General features: G+C 39.8%; 1 protein-coding gene across 1 annotated transcript in view; it reads right to left on the reverse strand.

Annotated features, from left to right (window-relative positions):
• Positions 1-3,632: 3,632 nt before the first annotated feature.
• The window catches only part of LOC142140326 (uncharacterized), a 36,938-nt gene continuing 22,032 nt past the window's right edge, over positions 3,633-18,538 (reverse strand). The window contains exons 2-5 of the mRNA XM_075198119.1: positions 12,510-12,570; positions 9,292-9,417; positions 4,592-4,984; positions 3,633-3,761 (exon numbers count right to left, since the gene is read on the reverse strand). Coding sequence (XP_075054220.1) covers positions 3,700-3,761; positions 4,592-4,984; positions 9,292-9,417; positions 12,510-12,570 — 642 coding nt within the window. The 3' untranslated portion in view covers positions 3,633-3,699. The remainder of the gene's footprint in view (positions 3,762-4,591; positions 4,985-9,291; positions 9,418-12,509; positions 12,571-18,538) is intronic.

The raw sequence follows: 18,538 nt of genomic DNA on the forward strand, positions 1-18,538 counted from the left end.
AATCTTTGTCAGCAATAGAAGTTACTCTGCAATCCTAAACAACCTACTGTCTGAGATTCTTCAGTTCCTGTACCACACCAACAATTTCTTGGAGATTTCTCTGCATGGCTCCCTCACTTCTTATCTTCCAACATCTCCACCATTATCCTGGGTGATTTTAACATCCCCATTGCTAATCCACATTTTAATGATGTTTCCAAACTATTCTCTCTAACCTCTTCCCTCTGTGTTTCCCAATGGGATGAATCTTCTACTCATTGGGATGGCCATTGCATTGAACTTGTTTCCTCTAGTGTATGCTTAGTTTATGATTTCCTTAACACTCCTTTCTCCCTATCAGATCATCACCTTCTCAGCTAGACACTCACCCCCAGCACTGTAACCCCTCTGTTGTCAAACTCATACCTGCAGAAATCTTAACTCTATTAATTTTCAACAGTTTTCCACCTCTCTCCAACACCTTCTCTCCCCAATTTCTACATTCTCCTCCCTTGATATGGCAGCACATAATTTTCACGAAACCCTAGCAACAGCCATTGATCAAGTGGCTGCAGAGAAAATTCATACTCCATGTCTACTTCGATGCCAGCCATGGCACACTAAAGTAACACAAAATCTTCAAAAACTAAACTCGTAAAACAGAACGTCACTGTTGTAAATCTCGTACCTCTGATTTATGCACATATGCGTCATTCTACCACTCATATTAAAATGCTCTGGACACTGCAAAACAAACATACTTCCAGTTACTCATCTCTGCTCAGACTTCTAACCCCAAAGACCTTTTTAACATATTTAAATCTGTTCTCAACCCTCCCAACCCAAATTGTTCGACTATTATCAGTGCCCAGGATCGTGCTTCCTACTTCAATGACAGGATTGATAACATCATACTAGAAATGATACAATCTTTCTCGACAAGCAATCAGCTCAATTCCTTCCCAGCATTCTCTGACACCCTTTCTTCATTTGATCCCACAAATGAAGATGAAGTATCTACTCTCTTTTTATCTTTCTACTCTACCTCCTGTCCTCTTGATCCTAGACCCTCACAAATCTGTAGATTCCTGTCTCCTGTGCTCATTCCATGTCTAGCTAAAATCTCTAATCTCTCTACTGGTAACGTCTTTGCACAAGCACGCAGTGATTACTCCAATTCTGAAAAAACAAAATTCTGACCCAAACTATCTTTCAAATCACTATCCCATCCTTCAGCTCCCATGCCCCTCCAAGCTTCTAGAGAGACATGTCTACACTCTCACATGCTTCCTATCCGTAAACATCCGATTGGATCCTCTGCAGTCAGGCTTTCATTTTCAACAGAGACTGAGTTGACTAAGGTTATCACTGGTTTGATCACTACACAAACTAAAGGCCATTACGCTCTTTTAATTCTCCTGCATCTCTCTGCTGCATTTGACACTGTTAGCCACTCTCTTCTCATACACTACAATCCCTAGGTCTTCAAGACACTGTCCTATCCTGGGGCCTGATTCATCAAGGTACGGAAATGCATCGTTCCGCAGTGTCATTTGCGTAGCATACTGTGAGAGATGCAGATACTTACGCGAGAGAAATAAGAATCTCAAACTCAAAAAACACACTCACCTGCGGTTCTTTAGACAAGGTAGAAGCATAAGCAACGGATCCCAAGCAATTGACGTTAAGCTAAGAAACGTATACGTCATGCCCAATGTGGGAGGTCCGACGAGTTTGTTTACACATATCCAAACACAATGCCTGTGCATTATTTTGACAAGATAGCTCTTAACTAATTAATCATTTTCAAATAGCATTGATGTGGTACACTGTGATCGATGTTTCTCGTTTGCGATTAATTAGCGTAATCCAAATTGTTATCTAAAAGACAGATAGCTGAAGGCCTTTGTGTGTGTTTTGGAGTTCAAGTGGCCGTATAGTACTCAAAATGCATGTACATGGCTACATTAAAAGCAAATGAATAAAGAATCTATGAAAATGTATGGTGTAGTATAAATCCATCTGAGTTGTTAGGAAAATGCATAGCATACTCTTCCATAAAAGATACATACACAAGAGTGTATCCAACCTCCACAGAGATAAAGGGTTTGTGTCTGGGTTAGAACTCATGACTGCCTTTTTGGAAAGTGGGATAGCTAACCACTATCACAACCTGATATCTGAAAAAATAGGAAGAAAAGCAACAATACAGCATGCGTGCTACACAGGAAACTGAGACTTAATAGTACTCTTCATTATTCAGACAAATGACATACAAAATAGGAATCTCACAGGTAGCTCAGTGGTTAGAACTTTGGACTCACTAAACTGCAGGCGAGTTCAAATACCAAGCATACCCATAACATTTGTGTTCAGATTGTGGACTGTAATCATTCATCTAACAAACACCTCAGGAACTTGGATTTTGTTTTTTTATTTATCCTACACGCTCGACCACAATGTCAAATCTGGCCTCATATTTAACATGTATCTACCACTCTAATGCAACTTTATTATGGCAAGTTCCTTTTTTCATGCCTGACAATGTCAATGTTTGAACTTTCATAAAGCGGCATGGACCACAGTTGACATGCACATTATTATGCGCATGCTGACATTTAATACTATGAATAGCCCAAGAGGGTGGAGGGAGGGGGTGGATTTGGAGGGGACAGGCTCCTTGAAGCTAAATGCCACATTGCCGGCAAAACTAGTTTTATCTGGATCTATGGCTTACAGGTTATGTCATGTACTCAGCTTTACCCAAACAGAACACTCACCACACTTGAGTAGCATAGTGGTTTCCAGCAGTTGCACTTCTGCCTTACAGCACTGAGGACATGAGTTCAAATACCAAATATTGACTCATCTCTGTACAGTTTGGATGTTCTCTTCAATGTGTAATTGGCTTTGCTCTGACACTTGAAGTTAACCTTGAATTATCACTACAATGGCACATGATTTGCAGAACTAGTTTATTAGCTAGGGCATTTGCAATATACCTTTTAGAATTAATCTTGCCCACAGGGCACATTATTTATGTATCTGCTATTACTACGGATGGCCTACCTATTGGAGGGGCGTATTGTTGATGGAGGGCATATGTTCCTTTGGCTGACATGGAAATAGCAAATGCAAACCTTTTTTTCTTCAGCTACTGCTTGTGCTTGGATGTGATTTCACCATCTTCTTGTGTAGCAAAATACTATAGCCAACACCAGATCAGCATGGTGGCTTATAATTTAGCACCTTTGACTCCCTGTGCTGGAGTTGGATTCCTGACCATTGCCTTATGTGTATGGAGTTACTGTTCTTCCTATGTTAGTATGAATTTCCTTACAAAATACACTTTGTGTATCTTCATTTGCTGATAGTCACAATTAGTAGGGCTATATAAATGTTGCAGCGAAGATGGATTTGTGTAAAAAAAAAACCTGTCATTTAAATGTTTGGAATCCATATCCATTCTTTATTGACCATAGACCCACATATTGTGCATTTGTAATATATTAATAAAGACACACACACACACCAATGATTTGTTTAGATAATTTGTGATTATTGTCAGAAGAATACAAATTTCAAAACTATTTACATTCAATATAGAAATAACTATTTACATAACTAAAAGAAAATTAACAATGTGCCCATTCCCAGATTTTTTTTATCAATTTTTTAATTTTTTTTCTTCATGTTTTTGAATTTCCATTATATACTTGTTTATTTCAACACTAAGTTGTTTTGCAGATGGGTGGGGCACATTCCAGATTGCTCCACGTGTGCTGTAAAACAAATAAAGAAACAAGTCCATGGCACACTAATTTTACAAGCAGACAGGACTTACTAAAGACGTGTACTGTTACATGACTTTAAACTGTTAGGCCTCTTGCTCCAAATGCATTTGGCCGCACATTAGACGCTGATAAGGCTTTTGTGTTGCATTTTTTGAGATGTACAAATTTCTGATATGCCCCAGGGCCTTGGACAGGGTCGCCTTAACAGCATTATAGGCCCCAGGCCAAAGCAGTACACTGGGGCCCTACCTACACAATCACTCACAGGAATTAAACCAAAATTGTATTGAAAATTCAGCTCATCCTTATTGGTACCTCCAACAAATTCATTGTTTGACCATTAAAACGTCTGCTGCAGAGCAGACATTAATCTATAAACAATTGCCTAATATAACATGACCCTTGATTTGGTAAAGCAAGATTTTCCATACCATCATACAAACGGAGGTGGCTGTAGAAAATTCCAAGCAATTTTTTATTATTAATCAAGTGTTCAAACACACCTTTGCCTCACTTTATTACATGAGATTTGTTTTAGAATAGCATTTTAAATCAATAGAATAATATACTGACAAGTTGTCAAGCCTATCGGGCCCCTCTGCTCATGTGGCCCCTGCCCTGTGTGCTCATGTGTTAAAATGGCTCTGGCTGTTGTTTTCTGTTGTACACAAACTCACATTTAGATGGCCATTATGATTGAAACCTGTGACATTACTGTCACCTTTTAATCAACATGTATGACAGCAGGGATTATTTACAAGAATAATGGACATTGGAATGTTTTCAAAATCAGAAAAGCCTTTCCTGTAAATACGTACTCTCTCCTAACGCCTCATCCACTTGAGGCAACACCAGCTGCCCGTTGTCCTCCTGGGCCTCGGGTTCAGGCTCCGCCGCCGCCTCCAATTCCGACTCAGCGTCACCAGATGCGGAGATGGAGGACTGGGGCTCAGCCTCAGATTTGTCGGGCGACTCATCATCTGCCTTGCCCTGCCCCTCCACCTCCGTCTCTAGGTCGGCCTCGCCTTCGTCATTGGCGTCGCCATCCCCCTCTGCCTGCTGCTGCACTGGTGGCAGTGGCTGCTGCTGTGCTGTTGGCAGTGGCTGCTCTGGCTGCTGCGCTGGTGGCTGTGGCTGCTCCGGCTGTGGCTGCTGCTCATCCTCCTCCACCACCGGCTGGTGCCGTTGCCGCTGTTCCAAACGTGCCCAGTCTGTTGGAAACAAGCCACAAATAAACAGGGTATTGTTAACAGATTCACCAGCTTAATAAACGATAGCAGTATGATAATCATGTGATCAGACATTTTAAATAAAACTCATTGTCAGCAGAGACAAATATTAACTACTACTAAAGAAAGGAGATAAACATGATAGGCACAAGGCACTTCACATGACCTGTCACAAATGTTTATTTTTGGTGTCAGGATGCGGAATATCTCAGTGGCCTAGTGGTTAGCGCTTTGCTATCACAGCACTGGGGTCAGGAGTTTGAGTCCGGTTCATAGCCTTATCTGTGTGGAGTTTGCATGTTTGCTCCATTGTTGCATGTGTGGACTCAAAATTAGCCACCCAGTAGTCTGATTTGGGAGTGTTGTAGATATTAAAAATTGACAGTAGTCTGTGTGTATACTGTCAAAGTCAGCAAATTGGATAAAGTCATTTTAATTAATATCGAGCAAACTTGATTGTCTTTGTCTGAAATTATGCATAGAGCACGCTACGGCGTGGAAGGGCGTATCCAGCCGCAACACGTGGCAATAACAGTTTTTACACTTTTGTATACATTCGCACAAACACCCACATTTGTAAATAGTACACATTAGTCGTAGTTGCAACACATAGTTATTTATGTTGAAATATAGTAGTGTTTATGTGTAATATTATAAGTTATATGCATATTAGTGATACATATGGTTCAGGTTAAAGGAAATGTGTCATGTCTGATATCATATTAATCCCCTTTACATCAGTAGTTGTCCGGTGCATTCGGCGAATAGATCGCACATTGCATACTCTAGTTATTGATGTTAGGGAATAAACCTTTAATATGAGGCTGATTGTAAAATGCTAATGGACTGGTTGTAATTGGAGTTACAGCGGGAAGAACAGAGCACATCCCCTGGAGAGATGACCCTCACCTTTGGATTCCTTAGATTAAACCAGCCTATGATCTACAATCCCCTGGACCTTCCTTAAACTTGGACCAATAGAAGCAAGCCACGCCATCTGCATTGTTTTACTGTATTTCTGTTTGCATATAAGCATGAGCTTTTCATCCGGAGATCAGACATCTTGTCCACAGACTTCAGACCTGAATGACTGTTCGCTGGATCCAGAGCACCTGCGATAAGTAACGGCTGTACTTATTATTATTTCGCTTGAATTATTCTGCTTCTTTTTGAGAATAAATATTTGTGCGTTGGAAACACAAATCGAGATTCGACAATCGTTATTGGATAGCGACAAAACGTGCATAACAATATGTTAGGGAATTTAAATCTTCAAGCTCCCATGGGGCTGGTACTGATGTGAATGAGTTTTCTCTGTACAGCGCCACTGAATTAGTGGAGGGATATCAAATACTGTGGATGATGAGTACTTTTGAAATCATCCTTTGTGGGACTCCCTCACATTGTTAATAGCCAGTTAATGAATGACTGATTAGGTATATATAGTACAGTAGGTAATATGTTTTCACCTTATGGGACCTTCCAAATCTTTGAAAATGAGCTAAAATCTTTTGGTTTTCAAACCTGCCTTTCAAATGTTTTGGCAATAACAAAACATCTGCCACTCAAATCTGCAAATGGTTTTTAAGCTTAGGTCAGCAAGTTAAATCACTGGGGTCAAGAGTTGGAGATCTTGATTCAAAAACCTGCATTAATGTCCTGAAGTTTCTCAATAAATCATGTGGGAAAGTAAATGTCCAGCAGCCAAATTTAGGAGACAGGAGCCAAGCAGGTTGGATGCATTGGAAGGGGAATGACCTTTCCAGTGTGGAGAAAGATTGATATGTAGTGTAGTGGTAGGGCATATCAGGTGATTTGGGTGAACTATATGTTTATACACGTGTTTAGCGATTAATAGAGAACTGACTTCTTATGACCTCCTCTCGGAGCTTGCGGAGCAGCTGTGGCTGACAGCGGCGGAGGCCGCTCCACCGCCTCTGCAACTGCACTACCGTCCGCCAGCAGTTGAATCGAAGGCGTATATGCCGATGGACTCGGACTTGGAGATACGCCCGCAGCTTCACCTCATTCGAAACATATCTGCCCGAGGGCACGTTATCCATGCCCTCGGTCAGAACACGTAACTCTTTTCTGGAGAAGACTGCGTACCTCATTTTGTGATGAAGAAGTGTTGTGCAGTACTCTGCACTCTGGTTCTCTGAGCACGTATGGGCGTGCTCACATCTCGCACGGATCTTTCTGACACCTGTATGTGTAATGGTTGCTTCTCCATCCAAAAATATGGCGTCCGTCGCGGATGAGACGAGTACTCTCTGCTTTGCAGCGAGGAAACCTGGTTTCTCTATTAAATCAGTTATTTAATCCCACCCGTCCTTTTCCTTCTCTCCTGCAAATTTGCAATTTGACTGAGCAGGCGCTGGCATATTGTGGACATGACAGTTTTTTGGGGGCAGAGATTTGACAAAGATGTGTAAACCTTGTTAATGGAAAATGGTGAAATATTGATGTGTTTTATTGAGAATACACATACAATTACCCATTCGGCATAAGTGAACAATAGGAAGTCTCATACCAACATGAAGAAATTACATACAGTGTATCTGACCAATTGTAAGGCTCAAATTCAATCTCAGTGTGGAACTGAGCTCAGAGATGCTATGGGAATGAGTAGCAACAACATTAATTACTAGTGTTACTGTGTGCTATGCTAGGGCAGACACTCTAGGGGGACATGGGGATAGTAAGTAAATCTTACACCGTATAGTGTCAGTTTTCCCCTTGTGGTAACTTGGATTTGATGCTGTCATCAGAAGGTGTTTGAAATTGAGTATAGATTTGTTGTAGGGTAATGGCTTTTCAAAGTAGAACTGTACGAATGTTTGTGGGGTGCTTTGCCTACCTGTCGTTTGGATTGGAATATCTGTCTTTGATTTGGTGCATGCAATTTTTGGACTCTACATCAAGTTGTGTCATGTTTGCACAAGTTAACATTAGCCCTTTCCTTTAAAAACCACAGTGCCTGTTGGTCACAGGATGGCCATGCAGACATGGCATATTCCTAGCCTATTAGCTATTTAGGCACACAAAACTCTGCTTATTGATTGGCTCTAATTCTAAACACACCTTTGTGTAAACCACTATGTTTGGGGTGGGGTTTAAAATCTCACTACAGATTGTGTGGCAGAGTTCAGTACTTATTGCTTGCCATTCTGGAGGATGGTCACTCTGCTACATGAGGATAATGAAATTGTGGCCTCAGAGTGGTATTATGTGTCACACTTTGAAAGTATTTGAGCTACCTTACATGTAGACACATGTTAAAGCAGGCATTGGTCTTACTCTACACAAAATAGGCCCAACATATGAATTACTCACACCCACTACTTGCAGATATTCCCAGCATGATTGTGTTTTAAGGCTATTGTTAGTTTTCTTCACGCCACATTAGCAATGTGAATGCTAGTAGAAATTACTGAACTAATTCTTACACCCCAATCCAATATGAACATTTGAGTTCACATCCAAAATACACACACATTTTACTAGGCTTCAAAGTGTGTATATGTGTGTTGCTGCAAAGGAACATTGCATGACTGGACCAATACACAATATAGTTGATGTGTAACATATGAACATATAGCGTATGAAGCCGACCAACAGTGCTGTCCAAAACGGAAATTCAAAGTTATGTGGAGACCAACTCCAACAGATGCTGAACTTGCATCTGATACAACAACCTTGCCCTTGAATATGTGGACTTTGTGTGTAGCATTTATCTGTGGCCACGATTCTAAACAAAGTTGCGTTTGTGTCATAAGTGTATTTTGGGCCTGTTGGCTTCAACAGGTCCTAGCCTAAGAAGTGTTGTGGCCAATGCCATCAACATTTAAGAAACACACTTTTACAGAGGTGTATTGCAAATCTCTATAAGTTCACGGACCATGTTGAACGTGCACAATACCACATTCTAATACGTGGTACAACCAAAGAGACTATACTAAATATACAAATATCTCTAATGTTTAAGGTAAAAACCACTACATATAGTGTGATTTCAGGAGAAGGGCATTACGTGGCTAAGGGCCAAAAACCAAACATGCCATCAATATCTTGGACAAGTAGACATGTGCCTAAACGTTCCCCAAAGGACTATGTATGGATTCTTGTGTATGACAATACAAAGAACAGCAGTGTAGTAGTCAGCAGCTATTTGATTGGGACTGTTTGATGACACTATTGCATGGTCAGATTTATTGTTAACAAACATGATTCAATAGTTGCAGCAGAATACATAGCAAATAAGACAGTGGTCTGTGTGCAAAAGTTACTTGCAATAAGAGTAGACAATCTGGGCAAAGGCAAAAAACACATAAGCAGCCTCGGAGCATTGGAGAAATACTTCAACGTGTAGTGACACACGAACTGCTGAACTCCAAAAGGCACACCAGCTTGGCCTGTTGAATGTAAAACAATTACTTCAGCAAGATTAGCTCACATACAACGTTAAATAATGTACTTAGTAAATGCCTTGCTGCACATGAAGGTGTCCCCTGTAATGTAACCCGGAAAGTGTCTTGTAAAGTTCAACACATTATTCTCTGTAATACTGCCTTGTGGGTTTTTCCTATAGCTTGATTTAGCAGTGTGATTTGTGTCATTTTTGCCTTGAAAGTCCCCCCACAAGAAAAAGTTACTAAATTTGCAAATTGGCTATTGTCCACATTGCAGAGCACCAAATGAACCTCACAAATGTACCGTTTTTGTGACACTAAAATTTAATGCAGCACCAACACTTTACGATTACATATTATTCCGAACACTATAGATACTTTCATTCGTCCACTGGCTTCACTATGGGCACATCCTCTCAAACGTTGTGACATCTGGTGTTCAATATTAAACTATAACATTTGTAAACAAATTAATCCTTGTCAGACCTCAATATAGAGTGATATTGAATGGGAGATTTTGCCACAGGTGGCTATAGTACAGGAGCAGTTAGAGAGGTAGCAAGTGACCCAGAAGAGAACTGTGTCTAGATGGACAATGGAGTGAAGGATGTGTAGGGTGTTTTTCAGTGTCCAAAGCAGCAGAGAGTTACAACTGAATGAGTATCTCAAAAACATTCTAAATAATATTTTTGGAAACACAATGACAGTAAGCAAATGAAACATAAATAAAATATAAGAACTTCTACAACTTTCTAAACTAAAATTTTAAAAGACATACAGTTAGGTCCATAAATATTGGGACATCGACACAATTCTCATATTTTGGGCTCTATACACCACTACATTGGATTTGAAATGAAACAAACAAGATGTGCTTTAACTGTAGACTTCCAGCTTTAATTTAAGGGTATTTACATCCAAATCAGGTGAACGGTGTAGGAATTACAACGGGTTCTATATGTGCCTCCCACTTTTTAAGGGACCAAAAGTAATGGGACAATCGACTCCAAAGCTATTTGATGGACATATGTGGGCTATTCCCTCGTTATTTCATCATCAATTAAGCAGGTAAAAGGTCTGGAGTTGATCCTAGGTGTGACATTTGCATTTGGAATCTGTTGCTGTCAACTCTCAATATGAGATCCAAAGAGCTGTCGCTATCAGTGAAGCAAGCCATCATTAGGCTGAAAAATCAAAACAAACCCATCAGAGAGATAGCAAAAACATTAGGTGTCGCCAAATCAACTGTTTGGAACATTCTTAAATAGAAAGAACGCACCAGAGAGCTGAGCAACACCGAAAGACCCAGAAGACCACAGAAAACAACTGTGATGGATGACAGAAGAATTTTTTCCCTGGTAAAGAAAACCCCCTTCACAACAGTTGGCCAAATCAAGAACACTCTCCAGGAGGTAGGTGTATATGTGTCAAAGTCAACAATCAAGAGAAGACTTTACAAGAGTGAATATAGAGGGTTCACTTCAAGATGTAAACCATTTGTGAGCCACAAAAACAGGAAGACCAGATTAGAGTTTGGCAAACAACATCTAAAAAAGCCTTTACAGTTCTGGAACAACATCCTATGGACAGATGAGACAAAGATCAACTTGTACCAGAGTTATGGGAAGAGAAGAGTATGGAGAAGGAAAGGAACTGCTCATGATCAAAAGTATACCACCTCATCAGTGAAGCATGGTGGTGGTAGTGTCATGGCGTGGGCATGTATGGCTGCCAATGGAACTGGTTCCCTTGTATTTATTGATGATGTGACTGCTGACAAAAGCAGCAGGATGAATTCTGAAGTGTTTTGGCCAATATTATCTGCTCATATTCAGTCAAATGTTTCAGAATTCATTGGACGGCGCTTCACAGTGCAGATGGACAATGACCCGAAGCATACTGCAAAAGCAACCAAAGTGTTCTTTAAGGCTAACAAGTGGAATGTTATGCAATGTCCAAGTCAATCACCTGACCTGAATCCGATTGAGCATGCATTTCACTTGATGAAGACAAAACTGAAGGGAAAATGCCCCTAGAATAAGCAGGAACTGAAGACATTTGCAGTAGAGGTCTAGCAGAGCATCTTTAGGGATGAAACCCAGCGTCTGGTGATGTCTATGTGTTCCAGACTTCAGGCTGTAATGGACTGCAAAAGATTTGCAACAAAGTATTAAAAAGTGAAAGTTTGATGTAGGATTGTTTAGTTTGTCCCATTACTTTTGGTCCCTTAAAAAGTGGGAGGCACATATAGAAACCGTTGTAATTCCTACACCGTTCACCTGATTTGGATATAAATTCCCTCGAATTAAAGCTGAAAGTCTGCAGTTAAAGCACATATTGTTTGTTTCATTTGAAATCCATTGTGGTGGTGTATAGAACCCAAAATATGAGAATTGTGTAGATGTCCCAATATTTATGGACCTGACTGTACATATTGGTTTCCTCACATTGCTTAGAAGTGTTGCAAAGCAGCTCATGCATGAACCCATCATGCTTGTCTTCTTTCTGTTTCAAATATCAGATAAAAAGCAAACAACCTTGGCCCAATTCAAAGTTACAAATTAGTTGCCTGTGTTCTTTGTACACACCTGTACTTTCAAGCATTCAAATCTACAGTATGTTATCTTAACTAACACAAGTTCACAAATGACAACAGGAATAACATAACTAGATACTTACAAGCTGCAAAAGGCTAAACCTCCATGTGGTTCCCGCAGCATGAAATGGACATTGGCAATCCACCTTGATTAATGATTCTTTTTAGCTGAGCCACATATGTTCCAGCTAAGGCCTGTTAGGCCAAAATCAAACCAAACTCTACCAAACAATCCTCATCATTATTGTTCAAACTGCTATGGCTATAAAAGGCACATCTGATAAGTTCACCATGCCCAGAGGCAGTCCTTCCAGCAGAATTTCTATTTAGCAGAAATCAAATGTACACTTTTGATTCCGTCCCAAGTATCTGGTCCCAACATTTTTATATGTTTATAAAAATGAAACAGGCCTTTACATTCATCACAATACAATAGTTTGTAGGGACTGACAGATATTACCCAAAGTGTGACATAAACCATATTTGAATGCATATTTACCTTGCAAATCAATGTTGAATGTCAGTTGTCTTGGCTCCACAATTTCCTGAGGGCTGGGGAACTGTTGGATAAACATGCACCATGGCAATTTCACAAAACCACATACGATTTAAAATAATAGGTATAAGAAAAGCTTCACAACACCACAAAAAAGGGTTGAAATTCAATAGACAAATAACACACATTAAAATGCACATTACATCTGAAAAGAAAGACACACTGTTAGTGTGTAACATAAAACATCTTACAAACATTTAAAGTGCCTATAAAAGATTCACTTTAAATATAAATCAATACAAATAAAAGAGATCACCAGCAGCAAAACACACTAAGGGCTAGATTTACTAAGCTGCGGGTTTGAAAAAGTGGGGATGTTGCCTATAGCAACCAATCAGATTCTAGCTGTCATTTTGTAAAAGGTACTAAATAAATGAAAGCTAGAATCTGATTGGTTGCTATAGGCAACATCCCCACTTTTTCAAACCCGCAGCTTAGTAAATCTAGCCCTAACTATGGAGTCCTAACCAACTTCAAGTGTGCATCAGACAGTATTTTATAGGGGATTGTAGTGAGAGAAGTATATGCAGGTGTATAGGACAGGTATAAGCTGACGAGATCTGATGCTGGGTCTATGCAACGCTGGTTATGAATAACTCTCTTTTCATTTTATAATGATTAAACTAAGTTTGTGTTTATTTCTCATTGTAAAATCATCTGATATGCATTAGACTAGACGTTGCTATTTTGATTTTGAAACCACAAAACATGATCATTTCTGTCTGTTACTATGAAGGTGTGTTCAAGTGTTCAAATAATTATGGTCAGGAACACATTTTTAGGCACATAGTTCATGTGCTGTTTGGTATGGGTGTTTCAATCTGAAGTATACCTTAGTGGTTAAAGACATGAGCTGCCAAGGGCAAGGTAATGAGTTTGAACCCTGAATGATGCCTGTATCTGGCTTAACTTTGTATAATTCCATGTTGCAGTGGATGTATTCCACTCTGTCACTTATATAAGAATGCTTTAGTGTATGTTTTGATGTGCTATACGGCATGTTGAACAGTGTGGTCAGCTACAACACAGAAAAGCAGTTGTTCCAAATTACTTGATTGCAAAGACATAGGAAATATCCACTGAAGAAAGTAAAAAAACCTAAGTGTCCAAAATAACCTAAGAAAAAAACAAAAAATGTGAAGTGCTAGCAATATTATTATACTGTACTTTTGGTTAGTATTAATATACATGGATACATTTCCATATGCTGACATTTTCACTCTGCATGTACCAATGCTTTCTGTGTAAAATATTTAAAAGTATTGACATTTTTAACAATATTTTAAGAAAACAAACTTATGATAGAAGTTGCTGCTCAGCTTTTATTTGTTTTATATTTCATTGTCATCTTGTTTTTACCACTTGTATATTGGTGTAGCAGTTAGCCAATCCACCTTGCAACTGTGCAAGTATGAGTTTGACTCCTCACCAATGCTCTTGTGTCTGAGGAATCATTAATATCCTTGCCATATTTGTGTTGATGTTAAAAGTGTCCCTGGGGTAATAGTACGTACGCTAGGCTTAAATTAGCATAAATCATGCGTGTAATGTGCATAAATATAATTGTGAGTTATATGTATCTTATTCGTGGTTTTTATTGCAAACGCACCATCAACAACTGTCAAATAAGCCATTTAACATTGAGAGTAATTTTAATGTGTTGTGTTGTGATTCAAAAGAGTTTTAAAATAAATCTTTATGCCAAAGTGGAATGTTTGTGCTAGATTAACAATATCTAATACTTTTAACCATGCACTCAGCCATCAATTCCGGATGGCGGAATAGATAGGGAATGCACTCAGCACTCCATTCCGGCAGCCGGAATGGATAGGGAATGCACTCAGCATTCCATTCTTGCATACATGAAGTCAGTTTTAACAGATAACTGTAATCTATAGGAGTAATCTCCAATATATATATCAATGGAAGTATGTAGCAAAGTTGATCCCCATAATCCAGAGAAAAATATCTGTGTAACATACCAAAATGCAGTATACAGGCCTATAAAAGACAGGCATCTTTACTCAAGACCCAGCAAGCAGCAGAGGGTGCTATATTAAGCTGACTAATTCCGGCGTACTGGCATTCCGGGAGTTTTGGATTTAACCCAAAGGCACAAAATATCAGCAAACATACACTTTACAGTGGCATTTATTACAAAGGTGTCTGTAAGGAAAAGAGGCTTATTTTACACAAACGTACTAATGGAAAATGTTTAATATATATATATATATATATATATATATATATATATATCCCTAAGTAAATGTTACATTTAAAAAAAAAAAAAAAAATCTAAAAATTTGTGTATTCATATTTATGTATGTTGTGCATATTTAGTTGTGCATTTTAAATGCGCACAATGCATTTAGAGCAGTTTAATAGTTGTTTTAGCTAACTGTTTTGGACTTAAACATGACCCTGAGCTTCCATAATTTTTAGCAAGGATTTGAGACCTGATTGACGTCAGTTTCCCGTAAGCAGACAGAGGGAACGCCTACTCCTCTTAAGTTAAAATCCATAATGCCTAATCTTCTCAAGTGATATCTTATCTCTGCCCACTCCATGCCCACTCTCCTCCCATTCCCACCCCTTTCTTCTCAAGTGGTCAGCCAACATCGCAAATGTATTTGCGATGGAGTTTGAGACACATATTCCTTTCTGCGCCGGATATAGTCAGTTTGAGCAGCGTATTATGGTGTTTTACGCACCTTAACTCCCTGTTTTACGCGCATGCGCAGAGACGATTATCGGATTATCTGCATAAGAAGGCAGATCCGTACCTTGATGAATCGGGCCCCTGGTTCTCATTCTACCTTTCTAATCGCTAGTTCAGTGTTAATTTCTCTGGATCCACCTCTGCTCCACTCACTTTATCCATTGGAGTACCACAAAGCTCAGTACTAGGTCCTCTGCTGTTCTCTATCTATATCACTTTTCTAGGAAAACTAATAAGCACCTTTGAATTTCAGTATCATCTCTATGCAGATGATACACAAATTTGTCCTCTCCTGATCTCTCGCCATCTGTGTTGTCCTATGTTACTGACTGTCTTTCTGCCACTTCATCTTGGATGTCCTCTCGCCCACTGAAACTCAATTTTTCAAAAGTTAATATTCCCGTTCACCAACAGAGTTTACCTGACATTTCTATTTCTGTTAACAACATGACCATAAATGCCACCACGCTAGCTAGCTAGCTAGCTGCCCAGGTGTCATCCTTGACTCAGAACTATCCTTTGGTCCTCACATCATCTCTATATTTATATCATGTTACATACATTTAAAAAACCTTTGCAGAATATGCACATATCTTTCACAAGATACTGCAAAAATTCTAATTCATGCACTCATCATATCCCGCATTGACTATTTTAATTCCATCTTTACTGGTCTTCCCCGAAACACACTCTCACCCCTACAATCTACAGTATTTTGCATGCAGTGGTTAGATTGATTTTCCTTGCAAATCGTTCTTCCTCTGCAGAGCCGCTCAGTCAGCCTCTACATTGGTTTACTGTTTTTTTACTTCTACTATCCTAAATTAATTTTCATATATAGGTTGCTCTATGTTTGGATTTTTCTTGTTTCCTATTATTATTTTACTAATTTGATTCATTGGTTGTGATTGGCGCTGACTTTTTAGTATCTTTATTATTGTAACAAATAGGCCATCAAAACTGCACCAACATACATATCCTCACTTCTATATCTCCTAACTCGACAACTCCATTCTGCACAAGATCTTCGTCTCTCATCCACTCTCATTACATGCTTCCATTTCCGTTTACAGGACTTTTTTCAAGCTTCACCTACTCTATGGAATTCCCTCCCTTGCACAATAAGACTTTCCTCTGGTTTACAAGTTTTCAAGGGTTCTCTGAAAACGTGCCTCTTCAGCCAAGCTTATAATATGCCTCAACCACCTCTTAACGTTACTAGTTTACCCTAGTTTACAAAATTCACACAAGACTAACTCTCTGACCAACAGTACTGTGTGACTGGATATATAGCATACAAATCACTTTTTACCTTTGCACTCTGGCTGGACCGATATGCATTACGTAGACTTAACCTCATGTATTCAACTCTCACTGTCCCATAAATTGTAAGCTTGTGAGCAGGGCCTCCTCCCCTCTTTGTCTGTATTACCCAGTATTGTTTATTACTGTACATATAATACATAAAATTCTGTGCTTAGACCTATATGTATGAAATAATTAGTGAGTGGGGAAGGGTTGCAAACTTTATATCAATTATCATCATCATCATCATCATCATTTATATAGCGCCAGCAAATTCCGTAGCGCTTTACAATTGGGAACGAACATTAATAAGACAATACTGGGTAATATATACAGACAGAGAGGTAAGAGAACCCTGCTCGAAAGCTTACAATCTATAGGACAATGGGAGTTAGAAACACAAGGGCATGTGCTACAATTATATGGTACAATCATAAATATGACAACGATAAACATGAAATAAAAATGAAATAAAAACACGTGGTACAGCAAAAAAGTCAATAATGGGCTGGAGTGAAATTTGCCCAATATCGGTACTGAGGCAAGGAATTGAATGCAAATGTTCATAAGTTAGGTCGCATCCAGCGGCACCTCGGTTAAGCAGTTCAAACCATGTGGGTCAGAGTCTATACTTGCGCTTGGATGAGTCCAGGGGATGTGTAAATCCACGGAAATCTGATAAGTAAAAGTCAATTTCCGGAAACCTGTACTGATCCTGGGGAAGAGTGATGGTGAGGACTGCCGTACAGACAGATGAAAGAAGCTGGTATTCACGGTGTGTGGTAAGGGATTCGGAAGTACTCACTAAGTTACATGATGTTTGCCAATAATGGCACGGGATGGAATTGTCAAGTAGCTAACTCATAGGGATGCATGCAGGTTATATGTGTCTTACTAGAGAGTGGTGTCAACATGCAAGAGGAAAGAGGTAATCACAGTGGAAACAGTGTGAGTACTGTCTCGCTAGGTACGGAGGTTGACTCTCAGGATCACGCACCATGCAGGACCTGATATTCCCCAGTGTTAACACACTGGGTACTGATCAGGCTCACCCAGTATCGCTTCCGAGTTCGGGATGGGATCGTGCAAGGACTAGGTGGTATGCCAGCATGGTGCGGATCCAACCTTGCCTTATGCGGGTGATAGCTTATAGACAGCTGCATACGTCAAAGTCTATGTTGAGACCATCAGGGGACTGTGTCCCTAGTTCTTAAATCCACTTGTGTTCCTCTTTGTAAATATTCTTAATGTAGTTGCCACCTTGCCAGTTCTTCTTGACCTTTGAGATAGCTGTAAATTTGAGTAGTGACGGGTCACTATTGTGCTTGAGATGGCAATGGTTTGATACGCTTTGAGTGAGTAAACTTTTTTTGATATTTCGTATGTGTTCGGCTAACCTAATTTTCAGTGGCCTGATGGTACATCCTACGTATTGAAGTGAACATGGGCATTGTAGAAGATAAATGACTTCTTTGGTATTGTTAAGAACCCCTCTAGCCGGTACAGCAAAACCCGGTGTCTGCTCTGTAAGTCTGGTGTTCACTGGAGCCCCTAGTGGTGGGGACAGACTTGGCTGCAGACTAACAGAGGGTCGTGAAATGTGTACCGGCTGGGGAGAACCCAGGAAAGCAGAGTGAAGTCCAGGCAAGGGTCGTGGGCCGGCTGCAGACAGCGAATCCAATAAACAAGCCGAGGTCAGAGGTCACAGGCACGGTAGCAAGGTCCAAGATACAGACAAGAAAGGTCGGGGTCACAAGCAAAACAGGCAGGGTCCAAATCCAAGCAAAGGGTCTTACTTGAAAAATCCAACAGAGTATCCACAGGACAGGAACTAGGAGCAAACAGGTCAGCAGGACTGAGACAGAAAAGCTATAACCGACAGTGAGGCTTCAGACCTCACTGCCATAAATACCAGAGTCAGCCAATCAGAGCCTAGCTCTGAAATCAC

Source organism: Mixophyes fleayi, chromosome 2, assembly GCF_038048845.1.
Source record: "Mixophyes fleayi isolate aMixFle1 chromosome 2, aMixFle1.hap1, whole genome shotgun sequence".
NCBI classification, from domain to species: Eukaryota; Metazoa; Chordata; class Amphibia; order Anura; family Limnodynastidae; genus Mixophyes; species Mixophyes fleayi.